The sequence below is a fragment of the Python bivittatus genome, unplaced genomic scaffold, assembly GCF_059951505.1.
Source record: "Python bivittatus isolate LINGU-HERP-01145 unplaced genomic scaffold, Pbiv_v1 ctg000610_np1212, whole genome shotgun sequence".
In the NCBI taxonomy this organism is placed as follows: Eukaryota; Metazoa; Chordata; class Lepidosauria; order Squamata; family Pythonidae; genus Python; species Python bivittatus.
Window position 1 is genome coordinate 46,686,310 of NW_028277088.1, and position 24,831 is coordinate 46,711,140.

The window sequence follows — 24,831 nt, forward strand, 5'->3', positions numbered from 1 at the left end:
TACATAATAATGGCCAGTTGCAAAGGAGCAGAAGGTTCATGTTTTGTTATGACAATTAGGGTTCTCTAATTAATATTAATATTATTTAAAATACCATGACTGATTGTGATACAAAGAACATATCTCCCAATCTACTGGCAAGGATCTGCTACATCACTCCTACACAACTTCTGCCTATCAAGATGAATGCAGCCTGTTTGTCCTGCCAGGGGTTTGGCAGTCCTTGTGCTTTTGAAATTTCAGGCAGACAGGCAGGAAAAGAAAGAAACAAGTGGCTGGTGTGCCACATGGATCTTGATTGGTCACAGATTTTGCAAGCTTGCCTATTACTCACATTTTATATTGTGAATATTTGTATATATCACCCTGTATGAATTAATTTCAGAAAGCTTACAGTTGCATAAAAATGTAATATATGAAAACATCAGTATAGCTATAATAAAATAACAATATAGAACACATTTAAAATAAATCAAAGAGACTTGACAAACAAAAAAATCTGATGGCTGCGTTTCCTTTGCAGGGTGTTAGAAAAAAAAAAACAATACCTTAAACTGGACCAGCATAATGATACTCTAGTATTGATGATATATGGTTTCAACCCTGTATCCCTAGTTAGTACAGATCACTATATTTCGGGGCAGGGGGGTAGGGTGGCTTCTGAGCTATCTTCAAAAGCATGAATTACATTGTACAGATGAGTTGTGGCCATAGCAGGGGTAATCGTGGACAAGCTCTTCCCAAGCAGAAGTTGTGGTTGACATCTAGCTCATGCTTTATAGTGCAGAGGTGACTGATAAAACAGAATCTAGGAACGTCTTCAGCTGCATACCTGATCCATACATGTATGAAAGCCTGCATGGGTCTCATTGAACTACCCTCCTAAACTAGATATATTTCGTAGATGTGATGTTTATGTACCGGATATTATCCAACTGTCACTGTGTTCTAGGCACTGGTTAAGGCAATTGACTTGTCAAGAAATAATGTTTGGTAACATTAACATTCTTATGAGATTCTAAATCTGGAGATTTTTCTCAGTGGCCTTATAAAAATATTTAAAAGCATGTGTACAAATGGAAATGTTCAAAGGTATCACGGAACTAACAAATATACCTCCAACTTCTAATTAACTGATTTGATTTAATAAAATTTTGATACATCTCCTTTTGTTTGCACCCATAGATATGTCAATTTGCATAGTATCAACGTTATTATATATAGGAAGCAGAGATAAAACATTAACCGTGCAAAACATGTAGTTTGCTGAAGAGTAACCCAGGGGTAATTAACGTAATATATAGTGTCTATTTGTAATAAGTAGCATTTTAATGTAGACGCTATAACTGCAAATATTTGATAGTTTTAGTAAACAGAAAATGAAGTTGCTGCAATTGATCTGGTGAAAACACCTTGTTCAGACAAAAGTTTCTTGTCTAATTATATACCTCACAAAAACTTCCCTGTGCAGTTGTATACCCCAGTATGTGATTGTCTCAATACATTAGTTGATGCTATGTTTGGTAAATATGTACTTAATGAAACAATATAAATTATTCAGTGACCCAAGAAATGGAAAGAAAACCCTAAAGTCAATATTAATGTTATTTGATACAAAGTATTTTTCTACCCTCAGTAAATTGATCAGCTTTAAGACTTTCTGATCAGTAAAAGAAAATTAAGGAATCTCATTGCAATTATTTTAGGAAACAAATATTAGGGCAGTATACAAAATTAAACAAAGCAATTAATGTAAATCTTCATAATATAATATAGATGTGAGGGTCTGGATGGGGAGGAACCAATTTCGACTCAACCCAGGCAAGAAGGAGTGGCTTTGGGGTTTTGGCCTTTCAGGGTTTGGTGATTTGTCATCTTTGACTGGATGGGGTTGCATGTCCCCAGACTGAACTGGTACATAATTTGGGGGTCCTCCTGGACTTACGGCTCCTGCTTGATGAGCAGATGGCAGCCATGGGTGGGGGGCCTTTGCACAGATTTGTCTTATGAGCCAATTGTACTCTTTCCTTGACTGGGAGGCCTTGCTCACAGTCACTCCTTAGTCATCTCGTCTTTGGATTACTGCAATGCACTTTACATGGGGCTGCTTTTGAAGACCACTCGGAAGCTTCAACTGGTCCAGAATGCTACAATGTGCACAGTTTTAGGTGTTTCTAGGTTCGTCCAGTGCAGCTTGTGCACACTTCTGTTGCACGAGTTGCATTGGCTCCCAGTTTTCTTCTTTAGTTATCACCTTTAAAGCCCTACATGGCACAGGAGTAGGTTATTTGCAGGACCGCCTCTCCCTGAGAGTATTTGCCCATCCTACCAGATTGGATAGCATAGGCACACTCCAGGTCCCTTCCCTGAAATCTTGCCACCTAGTGGGACATTGGAATCATGGGCTTTCTGTGGTTGTCCTTACCTTATGGAACACCCTCCACTCAGCAGTCCCCATCCTTTTAGTCTTTCGGAAGGTACCAGTAGAAGAGAATATATGTAGCTCAGAGTTGAACTGTGGAGTCCTTGGGGTTCTCTGAGCTTGATTATTTTCTTGCAGGCATTTAATTACCTGGCTAGGTAACATCTTCAGTCCCTTTTGGAAGGCCATTAAGACCTTGCTTTTTATCCAGGCACTGGGGTAGATGAAAATATCTGGAAATGTGATGGAATGGTTTGGTGAAGGTCGTGCTTGGGGAAATAAGCATTTCCTTAGCCCCCGGCAGGAGTGTGGGAAGGTTAAGAAGATGAGACTGGCACCATCCTAAGGAATTCGCGGTGTTTGCTTGCTGGCTTGAGAAGTTTAAATTCAGTCTGGCAGGAATCTGTCTTGTGGTTGGAAGCTAATAAAAGCTATCGAACTAGACCTGTGCTGTCTCGTGGAGTTCTTTGGGCTGAACCTAACAGGAGATGATTATGGGGCATCCCAAGGGATGACTGAGGCACTGGGTTTTGTTTTGGTTCTATGGTTTTATATTTTTATGGTTTTATAGTTCTGGGTTTTATTGTTGCTGTGAGCCGCTCAGTTGTGTTTTAAGATAGGCAGCCATACAAATCTTTTAAATAAAATAAAAAATAAAATAAATCTGACAATATATATGGAAAGACATTTCAATTGTGGAAGTTCATGAGTGATGACTTCCACATTTTTACTCAAGTGAATTTCCCTGATAGAATTATCTATTTTTTCCAGATACCCCCCCAAGTTAAAATTAGTTTCTAAGATAACTAAGAAACCTCCTGTACTGTTAACCTGTTTTTATCTCAGTGCTTTCTCTGAATATGTAATGGTATGTGGGAATGACCTTAGGAGGCAGGAAGAAGAATCGCAACCTAGATTACAGTCTGATAAGATTTGTGTCCAAAGGAGGAGGGGTGGCAAAAGCATCTCAGAAACATCTCCCTAGTTTTCAGGAGAATAAAAGTGAAGGAAGGAAGGGGTAGTTGCAGACTTGCAAGATTGATATTAGCCTTGTGAGGTAATCCACACAAGAAGCACAACGAGGAGTACTAGCTTTATCTTTATTGTAAGGTTACATTAACAGAATCTTGCAAGTCTGAAAGTACAAAATAAAGGCATCGCTGCTCTGAGCTTCTATTCCTTCCCATTTTAGATCATTCTCAGCATTCTATCTTCTTCTGAAATCTCAGTTTATAATTTGCTACTGTTCATTGATAGATTATTTAGAAACATCTAGTAGTAAATTACCACTGCACTGTTTTTTTATTATCTAAAATCTAAAACACATCTAGCTGTATGTCACAAAGGATTTTAAGGACTGCAATGAAAAAATACACTATTCCAGCTTCTTCCCTACATTTTTTTTGTAATGGAAACTAAGAATAAGTTTTCTATTAAATCTTCTTTAAGAAGGAAAAAAAAGCTATTGATGCACAAAAAGTATTTTAAAATATCCAGATATCTTCCATTATTTCTCCTACTGTAGAAGCAGAAGCAAGTGCTGCAACAGTACAAGTAGTACTTTATAGAGGTGTTCTGAGCTTCAAATACCTTTTCTAAAAGATGCTTTGTACCATATGGGAGTGCAGCACTGTCAACTGCTTATTAAAGCAGCCACATCTTTTTCCAGCATTATGCAGCTACAGTGCGGAAATGAAAGTGGCTGATTTAATGCTGACAGGTGCTACTTCATGCTTGCACATACTGTACACAAAAACCTGAATAAATGAAATATGAAGCTTAACATGTCCTAGTATTTTGTATGTGTCCTTTTGGAAGATGTTTACAAGTATTATAGTCTGCTCTTCCTAGTTGGAATTCGACTATCCAAAGCCACTTATATATTGTTGCCAGGAAAAGTGTACTCTTCTCCCCAAATTTTGTGATGACCTATTGAAAAAATTACCCTGAGATCCATTGGTGAAAATGAAGACTTTTAAAAAAGGGGTTCATAATGTTTAGCAGAGTAGCTCTTAGACAGAGATAGCAGGGATCTCTCAATTTCTCAACTAGGTAAGGAAATATTGTAACATCAGTTCAATTGGTGATAGAAAATAAGAGCATTTTTTCCTACCTGGGGAGCCTTGACTGCATTGAGTTTTATATGTATGTTTTCATGAATTGTGCATAATATATATGTAGCTTTAGAAAAATGAAATAAAGGCTGTATTCCAGGTTCAGGCCACCTTGCATACTTCTAGCATGTAGCCTTCAATACAATTATCTTTGAAATGAAAAGTCCAGGGCCTGATTCTTTGAAATACCATCTCTATTGTTATGAACTTCTCTTCTGTAGAGAGGCCCTTTTGAAGATGCTGCTGCTTCTGCATTGCTCCCAGGCTAAGGAATGCACTTCCTCAGAAGTAAAAAAAAATGCAACAGATCACTTGGTTTTTATAGGCTATTATGGATTGTAGATTGATAAAAATTATTGTGTTTATATCCTAATCTAAATATCCAGGATATGGTTCATATCTCATATTGTCATTAATTAATGTGTTGTGCTACTTCAATTCATGATACGAACAATAGTGCCATGTAGGACTTCTAGAACGAGCTGTGAAATATTGGGCCTTTTGCTTAGCAATTTTATCACAGCAATTTACAAAAATAGTCTTTTTAATCATTTTCATAATATAGTGCAAAGCAAAGCCAAAAAAAAAAAAAAAGGATGCATTCAGTATTTCCCTCTTCTGAAGGTTCCACATTACGAATGTATAGAAAATTTTGGCAAATCAAGAATTCTGTTACCAGAATTATTTCAGAGAACTGCAGTTGAGGAAAACAGAAGAACTACACATCCCTAAATGCACCGAGAAGGACAAGTTTTCCTGTGTTTCATTAGAAATGGGTTCCCGACAGTTTGGATTAATTTATTTTCTGTCATTCTGAGCTAAAGCCCCATTATGCTCTTGTTGATGCTCTTGTGCCACACTCTGCCCTGAATGCTTTTGCATTGCAGCTCCATTATATTTCCCCCTGCCCCAAATTGACTTGATCATTGACAACAAAGTATGGGTGTCTATCAAATTCACATTCCAAATGAAAATACTGTCAAGGACTGTAATTCTAGTGGAGTATGAATCTTGGTCAAACATTACCATGTATAAAGCAGGAAATACCTTTTTATTTTCATGCAAGTACACATACTTGGAGAGCCTTTAATTTTGTCCACCTCCTATCTCCTTCATTTTGTAATCTTGCACAAGGACATATGTGGTTGAAATGAAAGAAAGAGAACCTTCACTTATAGAGAGTATTTGTATCTAAAGACACTACATAGAATTTATTTCTGTCAGGAATGTTGTACAGGTAGACCTTGCTTAATGACTGTCCTGTTTAGCAACCATTCAAAGTTATGATGGCACTGAAAAAGTCACTTTATGACCAGTCATTGCATTTACCACCATTGCAGTGTCCCCACGGTCACATGATCAAAATTCAGGCATTTTGCAACCAGTGAATGTTTATGACTGTCACAGCATCCCATGGTCATGGGATTGCTATTTCTGTGCTTCACAACCGGCTTCTGACAAGCAGACTCAATGGAGAAGCTGGCAGTAAAATTGCAAATCACAGTCATGTGATGTCTCAGTGTTCCATGGTGACTTGCTTAATGATGAATGGGAAGTGACATAAGTCATTTGATGTGATGTTTTGCTTAGCGACCATGTCACTTAGCGATAGAGTTGTTGGTCCCAACTGTGGTTGCTAAGCAAGGTCTACCTGTAATTTTTTCCTTGTCTGTTTGCTTCTACCTTAATTTAATTTTAATCAGGGAGAGAAAACATTCTATCAGCTGGATACACAAAGTTTTCTCCATGCTGGTAATCAAAAAGTATACCAATCTCATGTGTAAACTTTGAAGCAACCCACTTATATTCACCTGGACATGCAACATACTGTGCCCAAAGGCATTCAAGCAACAATGAAACTATGACTTTCCCAGTCTGAACCGTTGTAATAGAGATGAACCTGATAAGGAGTTTGAAATTCTTCAGCATTTCTACAATGATTGAGGCTTTTCCCAACTGTCTTCAACATGTTTGCATGCCTGGGTGCATATGGAAGAATGGAGAGAGAAATGACCTGCTGTGAAACTCTTTTAAGTACAAAATGGAATGAAATAAAATCTGCCAAACTGATGCTAAGAACAAAACCATTGTAGATGAGAATGGAAGAGCAGGCTGCTTAGCAAAATTGCAGGCCCCTGTGCTGCCTTTTTTCCCTCCCATTTGAGCCTTCTCTCCAGCATCAGCAGGGCAGAGTTGCCAGTAAAGCTGCAACCTTGACACAGGTGTAGGGAGGAGAGAATGGAGGAGATGCGTGTTTTGGAGTTCTGTAGCCACCAGCAAACTAAGTACAGCAGCCAAATGAAAGAAGGTGTTTTTCCTTCAGAAGGAGTGGATGGTCCAAAAGAGAGGGACAGAAGTATAGAGACCCAGCAAGATAAAACACAGTGTAAAAAAGGTTCAAGAGTCCTACATGCTGGCCATTAACAGATAAAGAAGACATCTCAGAGAGGGCACTTAAGGCAGAACAGGCTTAAGAAAGAAACGATGCATACTAGTAGTAGTATAGAGCATAGTATATAGGGAAGAGTAATTGAAGAGTAATAGTATATTATAATAGTAATTATCATAGTAATAGAATAGATATTAAAATATAGGAAGCACTCACATATTGCTTTTATATGTTTGTGAACCCGTGATACTGAGTTATAACATTTTTCAAAGTAGATACATGAAATCAGGGAGACAACAAAGAATTTTCATCAAACGTCACAGACTTCAGCAGCATCACAAAAGACCAAACATTATACGAATATCAAATTTTGAATACTGAGATCCTTTAAAAGGTGATAGAATGTTTTAAAACTTTTGCTTGCTAGCCCAAAGGAAAAAAAGGAAGGCTGTGCGTGAAAATACCAATTTTCATTGCATTGATTTGCGAAGCTTTTAATGTCCTTGCTTTGAGAAGTTGTTACTACCCTAATTTCATCTGAGATGCAAGCATTAAAAGTACTGGTCAAATGATTTGGGTGTATTTTGATACAAATGTACAGAAATGTTAATATATTATCATCTGCAACTTATACCACCCACCAACCTTTTATTTGAACATATTTACAAATATTTTTTTACTTAGCTTTTGTGTCTGAATAAGAGCAGTAGCAGCACAGTGAAGGAAAAATGAAAAGGAATTTTTAACCTTTATTTGCTATTTAATCCAGAAAAGGATGCAGAATCCTAGATGGCCATATGGTTCTCTTCGTCAGAAAGTCAGTAAAATGTTTTAAAGTTGAGTTAGCTTTTAGTTACCAACTCAGTACGGATGGGTGACTTTGACCAGTACTTTAAATCTTTACATACAAACCATAGGTATATTTTGCCAGTAATGAATGGTTTATATTTTGCTATTCTTTGTTTTGCTTGACTTGCTGCAAGGTAACTATTTTTCCTTGAGCTTTGCCTACAGCATATTAACAGCAAATATTTTTGAGAGTTTGCAGAAGTGCACTTATATATATCCATGTATATCTATTATGCTATTCCCTTCGAGTCTCCTCAGCATAAGAAACAATGTTAGTAATAATAAGCTAAAATGTTGGAAGCTGAACTAACTAAAGCTATTCTATACCAACACTATTCACAAAGCATCCATACCTTTCTATACTTGCAGACAAACTTCCTTTTACAGTGTCCATACGCTGTTTCCTATACTGCCTTTAAACTCCTCACCTATCAACACTGAGTTCAGAGAAGTCAAGATAAATAATTGTGGCAGTGTAATCAAAGCCCCACCCCTTTCATACATGTGTTGACATAACATGCAGACACAAAGGGGTGGGGCTTTGATCATGCTGCCCAAACTACTATCTTGACCTTTTTTTCCCACTCTGCAGCCCCATGGATGCGGTTGTAAAAGTATATTTTAAACTTCTGTTGATGCATGCCCCTGATATACTTGAAACTTCAATAAAAAGTTGAGTATGTAGTCATTTTGAATAGGAATAAAATGTTCATGGATTATCTAACTTCCTTTCCCTATCTCTTTTTTATGCTTTAGTTCTGGCTGCTTTGATGCAGTTAGACAGTTTAAAATAATATTTTTTTTTCAGATAAACCATATTTTTAAAATCTATCTAAGCTTTAGTTATTTGATTCAGTTAGTAAGAGTTAACATTTATTAAAATGCTTTTCTTTGTTTTCTTTGAACTTTTCTGAAATTTCTCTCTGTTTAATTTTCAATGGCCTAGATAAAAGTAAAACTTAATGGGATATGATTTGATTTCTGTTTACTCATTTTCTGTTGTATATCCATGTTGCAGTAGTGTCTCAAATAGATATTTGATCAAGTTAGTTTAAAAAAAGAAAATACATGAAAAATGTCAAACATTGTGTTCATTTGCTAAAGATTTTATGGGATTTGCCTTAGAAAATTGAAAAACTGTTAGCAACTAAAAAGCTCAAGTACTTCTATTACACAAATTGTATCTGACTATTAATCATGTGAAATAGCTCAGTACATGATATCATAACCTTTTTATAGCTAATATGCTGGCATATGTGTTGTATTTTATTTGACCCTTTTGAATGAACCACACTGGGTTTTATTCTTTCACAATTACTTTTTGGATTATCAATTATACCTTGAGCCCATATTTATTTTGAGTTTGTTTAAAAATCAAAAGAAAAATCTAGCAACCAGTTAGTCTACATTCATAGAGATCTTTTTCTCTTGGTTCTACATCTCTTTTGTGCTTCTTCTCAACTATCTTTTTAAGCCCCCTTTTCTTAAGTTCGATTCTTGATTCTTAATCAGTTGTCTTCTACTCTGTACCATTCCTTTAATTAACCCCCTCCTGAACCTCATATCGCTCTCTCAACTCTTTCCAGTTCTCTGTCAGGACCTTAAGGGAATTATTTTCAGGCTATGTAAAGATGTAATCTTAGTCAAATTTGCCAACTTCTTTCTCAAAGAAGTTCAGTTGAAAAAGCACTAGAGGCTTTGTTCATTAGCACCTAGATTGTTTGTGAAGGTTTCAAGTCTTTATAACAGCTATGCTGTTGGCTGTAAGAGGTTTCAGCATTACCAGCACAAGAAGACATAAATTCTAGCATTAGCTTATTCTATATTGAGATAGTTTACAATACTTTCTTAGCTAAGAGAATACTGAGTAATTATGACTATAATCCTTTATATGTTAATTTGTTTGAAATTATACCTTGCAGGAGCATGAAATACAGTAGGATTAATAGTGTTGCATGAATAGATTGTTTTATAAAACAATTTGCAGTAAAGTGTCTTCATCATATGTATGCTCTTGAATCTATGTACTATTTGCTACTGGATTGTGAGAATGATGGCATAGCTTTGCTTTCTGTTGATAGCTTGGCAACATTTCTATTCATTTCCAAACCCTACTAATTCATGTGATTTATCAAGAAAATGACATCCTTTGCAAGACATGATTCTGAATGTAAATTAGGGAAGTAAAAGGTAAAGTATAAAATAAGAAGTGAGAAAGAGACCAGGCTTGGTGTAGTGGTTAGAGGCTATGAGCTAGAAACTGGGACTCTGTGAGTTGTAGTCCTGGCTTGGCATGGAAACTACCTGGGTGACTCTGGGCCAGTCATTCTTTCTCAACCATAGAAAGAAGGCAGTGGCAAACCACTTCTGAAAGCCTTGCCAAGAAAACTGAATAGACTTGCCCTTGTAATCACCAGGACGATGCTGGTCAATGTCACAGATAGTAACGGTCCTCTTAAGTTTCAAAGTGATACAATAATATTGAACACAACAAGCTCCAATTGCTTTTAAATGCCTTCCACTTTTTAAATACAGTGGTACCTCTACTTATGAACGCCCCTACTTATGAAATTTTCGAGATACGACCAGCTCTGGCCCGAAAAATTTACCTCGATGTGCGAATTCCGCCTCAAGGTACGGCCATTTTTCCACCCTGACATGTGGTCCGCGGCCATTTTTCTGTCCTGACACGTGGTCCGCGGCCATTTTTCCGCCCCTGACACATCCGCGGGTGTTTTTCTGCCCCGCCGTGTGGTGCGTGGGCGTTTTGCCACCCCGGTGCGCCCCTGACGCGCGGTGCACGGGCGCTTTTCTGCCCCTGACGTGCGGCACGCGGGCGTTTTGCCGCCGTGCGGCACGCGGGCGCTTTTCCGCCCCTGATGTGTGGTCCGCGGACGCCAGAACGGATTAACGGTAATTACATTGAACCTTATGGGAAAATTTGCTTCAGGGTGCGACCAAATTTGGAGGGCGGAACGGATTAACCATATTTACATTGAACCTTATGGGAAAATTTACCTCGACCTGCGACCAACTCGACTTGCGATCAGAGTCACGGAACGGATTAAGTTCATAAGTAGAGATACCACTGTACTTTCCACCATTGCTACATTTCAGTAATATAAACCTATTTTTAATTACTAATGCAGGTCAGATCCACTTTCCACACCCAAACCCATCAGAATAAGGAAGTTTTCACTGCCTTGCAAAATACAAGCAACGTAGAGATTCTGTATTGCTCATGGGCAAGATATTTTAATGTGGAATTTTCATATGTATAGATCAATGTAGCTTAAAAATAGATTGCAGACTTTATATGAATCTATGGCCATTCCTATAAAATATGTATTTTTATTCTCCCATGCAAACATTACAATTATAAAAATCAGTACCAGCAGCTGTAACAGTATCTTGTGTAGCAGTTGAAGTTGGATTGGGGAAGGCTGGCTTAATTTCATGAGTCAGGATTTGAGGTGCAGTCCTAAACAAATTGCATATTCTTATCTATATAATTGACTTAATTGAACACACACACACATATATACAATATACATACACACACATTTCAGTTTACTACCCACAATGGCACTTGGCATGTCATGGATGCAATTAAACTCTTCAGAACTAAAATGGCGACTTACCTGCTCCGTGGGGCACAGATCTGCAACTGTCGCAATGTGCCATTCTAGGCACTATTCTACATGCCCAGATGTATCACCAGCTCTTTAGTAAGTTTAGAAGTAAGCCTGACTTCATTAGAGGCCTAAATCTGACACTGCCATCTGAGATATTGGCTCAAACTTGTCTACTTTGAAAGCTTTCTAGTTTCTTTGATTTTACAAGGTAGCTTTATAACTCTACAGACTTTCCAGAAGTTCTCAGTTGTCTATGAGAAACAACTGTTGGAAATTTAACAATGGATTCTCAACCTAAATATGCTAAAGGGCCAATGCTTTAATCAGAAACCATCCAGTACAGAGAATAATTTTTACATTAGCTCATATTGATGTCTTACCTTCAGCTCTTCTGGAAGGGCGAACCTATGGTACACTTAAACAAAACCATTTATGCCTATGTATTTTAAAGGAAATTAAGTAAATAGAACATCTCTTTTTGCTGTCCTTTTTTATTTAAATTGGTGTAAAGTTTAATTATACCACTTTTAGCAATCAGGTACAGCAAAACAGATGCTGATCTTATTCTTCCCTCTTAGCAGACATTTCAGAGATGACCTCCAGGAGATTAAGTAAATTGTGCTCAGTTGCCATTGCTATTCAATAAGAAATTGTTTAGTTTTCCCTGTTTAGAATCTTATGGAACCTCAAGGCACAATTTTAAACCTGCCATTTTATGATTTTACAATGTTAAGTAACCACCATAGTTTATATCAATTTAAGCATGGTAGTGATCTAATGTTTAATACTGGCAATTTTTTAAGTAGTTCTACCAGTTCAGTAAATTAGTTCTGTGTCTTACAGTTTTTTAAAAATATTATTTTAGTTTTTATATAGCTTCATTGTATTTTATTGTAATTGTCTTAAAATGATACTCAACTTTGGTTGCTGACCATAACAATAAAGTTAGTTAACTACTTGTTTCTACCTTATGTCCATCTGTAATATAAGTACCTTCGTGTGTTTTTATGTTACAATGTTGGCTGCCAGTTATCTTCCAGGACTGTAATGTATTTTGAGAAATCTCTTCTGAGAGCAAAATTCATCTCAGTTAAAAATAAACTTCATCGTTTCACTAGCAATTGTATTCTGAAACTCTTCTGGTCTTATTTGCATAAATGATAAATTGCTGTAGTGATATTTTACAGTCTCATCTGTTGTGCTCTCCCTAGAAGGTGCTACTGGGTGACTACTGCTCAGTAGCTAGGCCATTGCATCTTGGTGTCCCTTAGGGCTCCAATTCGTCCCATTTGCTGTTCAGTATCTACATGAAACCACTGGAAGATATCACAAAGAGCTTTGAGTGAAGTGCCATCAGGATGCTATTATCACACAGGTTTTTTTCTCCTTGCCATTTAATTCTAGCGAAACTGTTGATTCCCTTGAACATTGGGTAATGGGCTGGAGAAGAATGAACAAGCTGAAACTAAACCCAGATGAGATGGAGATGCCCTAGGACAACAGCAATAGGAAACCAGGCTGTGGGATTGAGATTCAACCTGTTTTGAACAGGTTTGCACTCTCCCTGAAAGAGCAGGCCTTTGTGCTGCTTGATCCCAGCTGTCTGTATATGCCCAGGTAGAAAGTGTTTATTTGCCCAATTATGCTTAGTGTGTTAGTGGCAGACATTTCCAGAACTGGTGGGATTAGGTGATGGTAATTCATACCTTGTTTCTTTCCCAACTTGACTAATGCATTGCAGGTATGTAAAATGGTACTTGAGAATTGTCCAGAATCTTCAATTCATGAAAAATATATCAGCTAGGCTACTGGCTGTTGCATGAGATTGCCACTATATTATGCCAATTTGAAAGATGTGCCATAGTAAACATTTGGTCCATAATTTCAGGCTCTGAATATCTAAGAAGCTACCTTTCTCAGGCTAAACTTCCTTAATATTTCAGTTCAGCAGGAGAGATTCTCCCAAAGTAACCCTCAGTTTTTGAGATCTACTTCTTGGGCAAATGGTAGAGGGCTTTATCTGTATTAATGAGGAAATGTCTCTCCCCTCCTCTCCCCCAGAACTGTGTCAGTCATTTTTATCTTGGTCAAAGACTAGGATACCTCAGGAACTGTATTTAATCTTCACCGTTTCTGCTTTCAGGACACAACATAAATAAATCTCATAAAACATTCTGCATTTTAATAGAGGCAATTTATTCTTATTCCAGACTTTCATAACAAGTTTACTTATTTAGAAAAATAGACTTATTTCTTAGATCCAATAAAAACTTTAAGAAAATGGGTAAAAGCAAGGCTATTTAATTGGTATTTAGACCTGCTCTAAAACAGAGTAAACTTCTTTTTCAAATTTTCTAAAAGATATATAGCCTGAACATGGTTGAGTCTTCAGGAACAGGAATTCCATACTTATCTCTAGGAAGTGCTTCAACCTCTTTTAATTTGTGGAAATGGGATTTCAGTAGGCATCATTCTGTGGTTTCTTAAGAGTTAGAACTTGGGGTACATGTGCATCATTAATATAGTGACTGTCTAGTTTTGTAATTTACACAAGGACACAAGACAGGAAGTATACATTATATGCATCCTCAAAAAAGCAATATAAAAGTCTAAAATCTAACCCTAACCTTCTAAAGCAGATTGCCAAAATTGAGATTGAAGAACTGATGTAAAGTGGTCTCAGTATTTTATCACTTATTAGTAAATTGATGACTGCACTGTGTAACCAGTAAAAGTCTTTAAAAAATTAGAGGTAGTTGTATATAGAGTGCATTGCAACAGTATAATAAAGATAATAAAGTCACAACTGTTGCCAGGTAGTCCTGTTTTATTGAGAGAGATATACAGTATCTTCTTTGTCTTAAAGAATTAATGCGCAACTCATATTTTGAGTTATTGAATAAACATGTTTTATTTCTGCTTTGGGAATATTTATTGCTGCATAAATGGCCAAATCTGCTAGTCATTTGAATGAAATTATTAGTAGTAAAAATGGAGCACAAATAATTATGAGTTTCAAATAAATACACACACACACACACACACACACACACACACACCAATATCCACATAAATATTCAGTGCTCGATATTCACAAAAGGTATGCTAAATTTTCCCTGAGGTTTAAGCTTAGAAAACTAATCACATGTATCAGGCAAGAAGAAGTAAAGCAGATATCATTCCAATTGAGTCAGTGTATTAATAGAAAGGCTAAGATACATTAAGGTCTTTCTCCATCCAAAAGAGAAAAAAGAACAAGACTGAGCCAAGATATTAGTGCAAAGACTGAGATACGTGAAGACTAAGATATATGAAAATTGGAAAGACAGATATACTGTACATATGCTTTCCTTTAACCAAGCGAGGGGAAAAAAAGATGGAACTAGGATTAGGAAAACATCATGTTAATGTAGATGCAATCACAGCTGAAATTATTTGTTCCTTATCCAATATATATTTTTTATATCCAGAATGTCCTAAATTAGTTTCTTAATAACTGTCTGAAACTATACGGTCAATGTGAATTACATGCAAGATTGACCAATACTTTGGGCCAATAATTTGACTCTATATAAGACACTTCTTTGTGAAGAGACAAATGTTTGCTTAACACTCCATTCTTTACATGTGTTTAACAGTTGACTTACAATAATATTTCACATTTTAGATATGTAATATATTTAGTATTTGAAGACATCTGACATTCAGAAACATTCAAATTAGTTAATCTGAAATATCAAAGAAAGAACCAGTGGACATTCATTTCAGTTTTAGAAAAGGGAAAGTAGATTTCCCTTCAATACCAGAATTCAAACAGAAATTTAGAAAAGTTGAAATATTATTAGTTTTTCATCAACATTATTTGGTTGAGGATTTGTAACTATTCCCTTTATCCTCCCATCTATCTCTTGAGAGTGGATTGGCCTTAGTTTTTCCTTACCTAAGAATATCTGTCTACATACTATTACCAAACTAAAAATAGCTTATAATTTGTTGAAATAATCATAGCTTTTCAAGTTACACAATACCAACTCAAGCATATAAATAGTAATACTTCCATTCAGGAATTTCTGTTTGCAGAATTCCAGTGTATTTCTCAAAATGGTTAGCTATCTTTACAAGAAAACACTTTTTTCTATTCCATTGGGTGTTATTTTAGATTTTGCCTTGATTAGTATTTTCTATGTCATATGAAATAGATACTGGAAGTAATGAAGATATTTTTGAATCAATTCATTACAGTCAATTCATTCATTATACCTTTTGTTTCAGATACATATACTCTTATCAAAATTTGGCTTTATTTTAAAATGTTGTCAGATATTGTGTGCCTAAAAGAGTGCCACTCTTGTTTAATATGAATATAAAAAAAGATATCAAACAAACAGATTAAAATAGTATAGCTGCAGCTTTATGGGAAAAAAAATACCTGCTTGCACATCTGAGTGCAGCTTGACAACAGCAGTAAATTTTCTCCCAAATAGTTTTAGAAAGTGGTGTTAAGAATTCCCTTGAGAATCTATTCAAATCTTACTCATAACAACACCAACTTTTACAGCTGTATTTAAAGTAACAAAACAAAAAGAACTTCCTCTTTTATATTCTTAGTTTCCCTGTCAACAGTTTAATAATCGGCAGACCAGAATAGAAATAGGGAGATTGTAGACAGCGGATCCAGAGGGCATCAGATTGAAAAGGCCTACTTTATACTTATAGAATGAACTTAAGTAACTGTAAGTTTAAGCATCCCATTTTTGTAGCACTAAACATTTGATTTTGTTCCAAGGTCAAGTGAATTCAAGCTTGATAGAAGGACAATTTGTGGCAGAAAAAGTAAAGTATATGTGAATTTGATTTTCTTTGGAATAAAAAGCATACAATGAATTCTGTAGGATCATCTGTATTTATTGTAAATAATATGTTTATTGTTTTTACTTTTGTGAAGTAGCCTTCTAAATTGAATCTGTAAATAAATAAATGAGTTATTTAATCTTTTATCACTTTCAGATAGAATTGTCTTTCAAATAGAACTGTCTTACATTTGTGCGGTGTAAATGTCTTAAATTTGTACAGTAATTTCATAGTACAGAGTTAGGTCTGAATTTATCATAATCTTCCTCAGAGATACCTGGCACTGATCCAAAGTAGAGCTGAATCTCTGCTTTGTGCCATGCATTCCTGCTTCTTCTCAATCATATGAAAGAAACTAGAAGCTTTTAATTTCTCTGTTATATACGTGTCCTAAACTGTGTTTGATTTTACTTCCATTTTTAAAAAATGAGCTAAATTTCTAAAACTTGGATTAAAGTTCTGTTGTAAACCTTCATGAAGATAACCATTATATTAGCAGAGTAGGAGAGAAAAAGGACAGGGAAACTATAATATCTAGGATTTTCTCATAATTTAGTACCTTCTCTGTGATTTGTTGAATAGACTTTTTAAAAACCTTTGATAGTAAGATGCATGGAATCATAACTCCAGAGAAGGTACTATTAGTGATTTGAGTCACCTTTATGTTTCCTTGTAACGTATGGCTAATTTTGAGGTTTACCTGCTGAGTACAAATGTCTCTTAGTATGACTTACCATTTCTGCTCTCAAGTTGTTGTACCACTATGCACTGGGTTTTGTGGATTTATCAGGGGAGTTGATTTAATCCACATATACTTTAATTCAATTTCATTATATGTATTGGAAATTCAAATTGACTAGGCTCTTCAAATATTCAACTAATTTCACTCTTCTATTTAAATATCCTTCGGTCTGTGAGGGCCACCACTTGTCATCTGGACCCATGCCCCTCCTGGGTGGTGAAAGCAGCTCGGGAGGGGACATGTGGTTGAATCCAGGTGATGGTTAAGGCATCCTTGCAGAAGGGAGTGTTTCCAGCACCCTTTAAAGAGGCGTTGGTGCACCCCTTCCTCAAGAGGCCTTCCCTGGATCCCACTGTCCTGGACAATTTTCGTCCAGTCTCCCACCTCCCCTTCTTGGGGAAGGTGGTTGAGAAAGTGGTGGCTTCGCAGCTCCAAAAGGTCCTGGAGGAAACGGATTATCTGGACCCTTATCAGTCAGGTTTCAGGCCCGGTTATGGAACAGAAACAGCATTGGTCGCACTTATGGATGATCTCTGGCGGGCGCGGGATGGTGGTAGTGCGACCATCCTTGCTGTCCTTGATCTCTCAGTGGCGTTCGATACCGTCGATTATGGTATCCTATTGGGACGGCTCAGGGATATGGGGGTGGGCGGTACAGTTCTGTGCTGGTTCACCTCCTTTCTCCGGGGCCGATCCCAATCGGTGGTGATAGGGAGCAAGAGGTCCCATCCTCGGCCCCTCCTTTGTGGGGTGCCGCAGGGTTCAGTTCTCTCTCTGCTCCTTTTCAACATCTATATGAAGCCGCTGGGTGAGATCATCTGTCATCATGGGATGAGGTATCATCAGTATGCTGATGATACTCAATTATACATTTCTATCCCTGGTGAGGTAAGTGATGCCGTTTCTGCCCTCTCGCGGTGCCTGGAGGCTGAGAGGGTCTGGATGGGGAACAACAGGCTCCGGCTGAACCCTAGCAAGATGGAGTGGCTGTGGGTTAATGGCTCCTCTGTATCCGGGATGTTGTCATCTTTGGTTCTGGATGGGGTAGCACTGCCCCAGACAGACCCAGTGCGTAACTTGGGGGTCCTCCTGGACTAACAACTCCTGCTCGAAGAGCAGGTGGCAGCCGTGGCCAGGAGGGCTTTTGCACAGCTTCGGGTTGTGCACCAGTTACGCCCTTTCCTGGATCGGGATGCCTTGCGGACAGTCGCTCATGCCCTCGTTATCTCCCAGATGCGCTCTACATGGGGCTACCCTTGAAGAATATCCGGAAGCTTCAGCTGGTCCAGAATGCGGCCGTGCGAGCAATTTTTGGGGCCCGAAGGACCCATATAACACCTCTGCTCCGTGAGCTGCATTGGGTACCAGTTTGCTTCCGGGTCCAATTCAAGGTGTTGGTTATCACCTTTAAAGCCCTACATGGCATGGGGCCAGGCTACCTGAAGGACCGCCTCGCCCCCACGATCTCTACCCATCCCACCCAATCTCACAGAGAGGGCATGCTTTGGATCCCCGTGGTAAAAAAACTTTGATTAGCGGGGTCCAGAAGGCAGGCTTCTCTGCTGTGGCCCCCGCCCTTTGGAGCATCTTGCCCCCGGAGGTGAGACAGGCCCCCTCACTCCAGGCCTTTCGGAGGGACCTGAAGACCTGGCTCTGCCATCTGGTCTGGGGCAGGGAGGGAGGATATCAGAAGTGGGGTTGGCTGGCCCCTTAGTGGGATGCTGTGCCCCCAGCGGCCTCTTGGATTTTTTAGTTGTTTATTTTTCTAATGTTTGGTTTTATAACTTTTAATGGTATTTATGTTTTTTAGTATGTTGTAAGCTGCCCAGAATCCCCCATTGTGGGGAGATGGTCGGGCACAAATTAAATAAATAAATAAATAAATAAGAAATTTGGACTAATTTCTTGATGTGTGTGTTTGTGACTATGTATAGAGATAAAGATGTCCTCAATTTGCTTTTAATTCTTGGCAAATATATGGATACAGCTATTCCAGCTTTTGGCAATAGTATGGAAGTGGTTTCAAATTGCAATTTCTGGGATTTGTTTCCCCACCCCCAATTTAGCCTACAGTCTTTGTACTCCCTCATCACCCATGCAAATGCTAAGCAGGCCTGACCTTAGTCAACAAAATTGGCCAGATGCTGCTGCCTGCTGAGACACACACACACACACACATATACATGTACAGGCAGACTGAGCATAAGAACTATGATGTCTACATTTCCTGATCCATGTAAGTGCTTTTTTTATATTATTTTATAGACTAATAATTCCCTGGTGTCTTGATTGTCTCCATGAGCATTTTTAGGTTCAGTGGGACTAATAGTGTACACCTGTATCTGTCTACTTAGAAGTAAGCATAATTAATTTTAGTGGGATATGATTCCAAGTAAGTAGTTTGTATAGGATTGTGCCCTTGTTAAATAAATAAAATAAATAAGCAAGATACCATGTAGTTTAAAAAATCTTTTAAATATAGAATATTTAAAGTCTATAGTTTTAATGTGTTTTATTATTGTATTACTTAGTATGTGGTTTATTTTTAGAAGGATCTAAAATTAAATTGAAGGTAATGCATAGCAATATTTAACTACAGTGTATAGAAATAGGTATAATATTATTATCAGAAATAATAAAATAGCGTGGAATTATTTATACAAAGTTGAGTTTGGATTTTGACCTTCATAAAGAGTCAAAGTCTCACTGAGATAGTGTTGCACATCTGGAAAAAATGGGGAGAAAGGAATATAGTTGCTTGTATAACATGAAGCTATAACAGAATCAGAAAAATTGTTCATAAGAGAAAAATTCTCTGAAATATTAAATTAGGTAGCTTTACAAATATAAGAATTGATTAAATTAATTCAAAAAGGCCATATTTTGATTCAGTTTACATTTATTTTTGTGCATATATGTATATAGTGTTGACATCAGAATTTAATATCCTGGTTCTAAGCGCATTGCTTAGAAGAAAATATGTGGATTTTAACAGAGTGGAATGTAGGTTCAAGTAAGTCTGTAATCTGGTGCACCTTATTTTAAAGTAAGCATAGTTGGACTTGGTAATCTTATGAGGGGACTTTTTAGGAAGTAAAATGTTTTACGTAACTGATTTAAAGTGTGATAAATCGGCATCTCAGAATGACCCTTACATTCATTCTGTGAAGTAGGGCTAGGAAATGAATCCCTGAATCCTGCCTTGGTGGAGCTTACCTTGATTGGGGTCTCTTCTCTGATAAACATGGATTGGATAAACCTGCATGGGTACTTATGACTGTAAGCCCCCATATTGACAGGCAGCTCCATGCATTCTGAATGGTAGTTGTTGCTGTGCAATCAGAGGAAAATTGCTAGCTGGAGAAACAGTAGTGTTTTCTTGATGACACTATTTAGCAACATGGTCATTGGGAAAATGGAATAACTCTGAAGCAAAAATGCTGTCCTAAAGAAAAACATCTGGATTCCATACATTTTAACATACCTACAGTTTATTTGGTTTTGAACAAACTAGAGTCAGAAAGTAAAAAGAAGTTTATTTGCATAATTTTAATGATGCTTGATGTCTATTGGATGTTTCAATACCCATTCAGCCTTGGTTTCTATTAGATTTATTTCAAGCCTAACCAAGATTTCTTTAAAAATCATAATCTTGCCCAGACATTTGCATTGTTTTCAAGCACAAATTCAGAAATTCAGGCTTCATAATGGATTACTAATTGGATTAATTTAGAAATCCTTTAATATACTTTTTATAGTGATTATTCTCCACCCATTATATTTTCTGTTAGAGAACATAAAATAAGGACAATTTTATTTTGTTTCCTTGAAGATTAGCATATATGCAATCCATTGTTTTTATGTGAATACATAGCTCATGTTCAGATAATCTGAGTATAATTGGTTTTTTCTTAAGGTGTTTTGACTACTCCCATTGTTTGTATTGGATTTGCATTAAGAATATTTTTGAGATAATGAATACTGTGTTGCTACCAGTAAGTTTCAGCTAATACTACATTCCAAATGGGTAGATAACAGTTATAGTGTTGCTGCATATGAAGCAGGAAAGCATGAGGGAAGCACAGTTATCTCCTGGTGATTGACTTCTGAAATATGCTGTGCCTCACCAGGTCTAAGAATAAGGGGAAATTAGAATATATTATCTACTGAATATACCTGAGGCATCTTACACTTCACAATTTAAGTCCAAAGTAAGTTACAACTAGTAGTACAGTAGCAATGTATTTTTTTCAAAGATAGAATGGCGATTTCAGTCGCTAATAGTAGGACTGGGAAGTACATCAGATTCAGTGGAAACAAATATTGTTTGGAGTACAAGCAGAAGCGAACATAGCGCCTGTCTGCAGCTCCTTAAAGCAGCTGCCTGTTTTCCTGAGATTATGCTGCTGCAGTTGCCAAATGATCCTGGGAAAAGATACATTTGGTTTAAGGAGTTACAGACAGGTGCTGTATTCATGCTTTTATATGTGCCAGAAGACATGCACATCTCTGGTTAATAGTCAACTGCCAAACCTAGCTCTCTAAAATATCATCGTGATATTTTGGTACTTTATGGATGTTTCTATTTTCCTTTAAATCTCTCATCTCTTTTTAGCCAAATGCCCAGGATGTTCCTGCCTCTCCCGCAGTAATGTTTTTCTTTTACATCCATATAAATTCTTTCTAATTTCCATTGTCAGACCTATTAATTCCTGTTGAGCTGTTTCAGAGTCTCGAGCTTATTAAATCAGCAATTTATTCTATTGAGATCACTGTTTGTGGTTCTTTCTGTTTTTTTAAATTGTATTCTCAAATTTGAGATTGGAGCTTTCCTTGCAGAGCAGACAGTATTATTCTTTTCTTTAAGGACAATATTGATTTCCATGATGGAAGCGAGCAGAAAATACTTTTTTTTAGTGCAAAGTGTTAGAATTCACTAAAAAGGTTAAAATTGAAGTGAGTAATCTTTGGCACATAATATGCAATTGTTAATTTTAGCTCCGTGCGTAGGAGCTGTTATGACTTGAACAGCCGGCTGTAGCCTTCATTAGAGAAGAAGCACACAGTTTTTGAGACAGGTGGAGCTGGATCAAGCTGTGAAAGTGACTTGCTTGAAGCTGGTCATTAGTGTTAGAAATCTGGTCTCTTTATTTTACCTTTTAATCTTACTATGATTATAACTATGATTATTGGTATTTACTTTTTGTCTTTTTTCCCTCCCTGCCAGGTTGATGACAGTGATCTGTCAAATTCTATAAAGGAACAGCATGGAAACTGGCATCCTGAACTGTTAATGGGGTCATGGGATTCACACTGTCATTGATCACTTGTGTGGATTTAACCAGTGAGGAGCAACAGAAACTGATAGAAAGGTATCAAGAGTTATTACAGCACTGAAGGTAAATAACATCTTTGTTACCTACCTAATGACAGTAGATTTTGTCTGTGTGTGCCCTTGTACAATATCCACACTGGATTTTGCATGTGTATAATTGCTGGAGTACATACCAACTAATAAAGTTAATAGAATTCATGCTAGTTATATTTAAAATGGTGGGAAAATATTAATTTCCAGACATAAATGTTCACCAGAGAGATTATTATCCCCCCACAAAAAAGATCTATGCTAATAAAAATAACTACTTGTTGATTGTTAGGAATTTACACTTTAAACCATTGCTGTTTTGCCCCACTGCTCCTACAAAGAGAAATACAGAATACGTAAGCTTGAAAGGAAGATTGTTCCTTTACAAAATCATGCTCAGTTTTCTGAATTTCTGACCACTCAGTGTACTTTGTATTTTCTTTTGAAATAAACAAAAAACAAAGATTTGAGGTATCTCTTCAGTATGAATTGCTATCTATAAAAGAAACATAATGAAGTTTATATCTATCAACTAACCGTCATTATACTGGGAGAAGGAAAAATAGTAAAATCTGTTTAGAAATAATTGTCTTTTTCCAGTATATTTTTTCCTTCTTAAGGCTTTTTGTTCTTTCCACCCACTTTTTTTAAAGAAAAAGTACTAAATTATTCATGAGACACATTTGACAACCAATCAGGACAGAGGTGTCAGAGAGGTATTTTATGGATATTTTTAATTTTGAAAAGCTATTCTGAGATTCTGTACAAATGACTATTGTGAAATGAGAGCAAAGCCTTGCTTTTAAGATCTTCATCAGAGCCATCTGCCCAGAGTTTCTGGGAGAATTTTCACAGTGTTGGAGAATAAGATGGGGTTTGGAAAAGGCTTTTGAATTTTATAGTGGAGCTGTCAGTTTGACGCCTAGCAATGAAGACTATGAGAGCTTTAGTGCCAAGTGGAGAATTAATGTTTATTTTGAATCGTTATTTCTTCAAGGTTTTTTTTGCTTTCATATGTGTGCACATGGGGATGGCTGAGTGGTAGGTGTGTGTTGATTCGTTTTCTTCTTAAAACGAGACTGATGTTCTAGTAGAAAAAATGTATACCCCACCAAACTTAAATAGCATGAGTAGGTTACCATTAATTTGTTGCAACATTTTCCCGGTAAAAGAATTCTTAAGCATGTTTAGGTTTTGCAACTACTGGGTGAAAGGTGTGGGAACAGAAACAGCAATTTTTCTGTTCTCTACTATGATTACTTGAATTAATCTAAGCTACTTGTTTGTTTTATAATCTTTAGCCTTCGCCTAGAATTATTTAATCCATTACTGTCTGAATCATACTGAATTCTGTTGGGTTGGATTTATGCCAATAAAAATGGGAATAAAATAATATAAATTTTTACCTATATTTTGTTTATATCTTGACATTTTAGGTCATCAAAACTTATTCTTTTAATTTCTGAGAATGTCTGAGCAAGGTAAACTAGAAGAAGCTGGAAATGAGCTAGACTCAGCTCTCTCCCAACCAGAGAATTGCATTCTTAGTAAAACAGAAAACTCAGAAGTAGATGAAAAAGAAGAAAATGGCAAATCAGATCAGGTAATAAGAAGTGGCATATTTTCTAATAAAGCTGTCTTCCTTTTCTCATTTTTAATTTATTAGATGTTATATTCTATTAAAATTTTAGGCACTCTTTGTCCATTTTCAAATGTATTAGTATGGTGCATGTTTCTGGAAGATTTGCTAATATTCACTAACATATTAAGATGGAAATAGGATGAAAATAGGGAGAAACTTTCCTTTAATCTAGACCTTTATAAAAATAATTACTAACACAAGGAAATGGAAACCATCATGGCTTGTTAGCATCCGTGACTGAGATTAAGGCAAATTATTTGACAGTTACCACATGAAGTGCTATTATTTCTGTTATACATATTTTCTGCTAATCGGTTTGCATATTTTGTCACTTGCTTTTCATAGAAACGAAGTGTTAACCAGAACCAGCAGAAAAAGAGATCCAAGGTAGAGTTTTTGTCTGTTTCCTCAGAATTGTGATAAATTGGCTTGGGATGAAAATTTGCATCCTATGGCTGCTGATGAAAGTAGTCCCCAGTTTAAGAATGAGTTCCGTTCCCAAGGTCTCTCCTTAAGTCAAATTTGTGTATGAGCCAGAACTGTATTATTGTATAATACTGTATAAGTAGTAGTATGTAATTAACTTGAACTGTTGTATATTTAACTCAAATCATTGTGTATTTAACTTAAATTTTGCTACAGTAGGATCTGTTCTTAACTATGTCATCTTAAAACCGGGTGTTCTTAACCCGGGGACTACCTATAACTTTTATTTAATTCAGGGCTGCAGCTATTAGTTTTTTTTTAAATTTCTGCCTCAGTTCAGTTTGATGGTCTTTTAATGCATTGGTTTGTATGTTTCTGCTATTTAAGAAAATACAT

At 36.7% G+C, this 24,831-nt stretch overlaps 1 protein-coding gene across 1 annotated transcript in view; it reads left to right on the top strand.

Annotated features, from left to right (window-relative positions):
* The window catches only part of ARPP21 (cAMP regulated phosphoprotein 21), a 144,000-nt gene that overhangs the window by 21,163 nt on the left and 98,006 nt on the right, over nucleotides 1–24,831 (top strand). Inside the window, exons 2-4 of the mRNA XM_088150953.1 lie at nucleotides 22,230–22,401; nucleotides 23,804–23,970; nucleotides 24,355–24,396. Coding sequence (XP_088007079.1) covers nucleotides 23,836–23,970; nucleotides 24,355–24,396 — 177 coding nt within the window. The 5' untranslated portion in view covers nucleotides 22,230–22,401; nucleotides 23,804–23,835. The remainder of the gene's footprint in view (nucleotides 1–22,229; nucleotides 22,402–23,803; nucleotides 23,971–24,354; nucleotides 24,397–24,831) is intronic.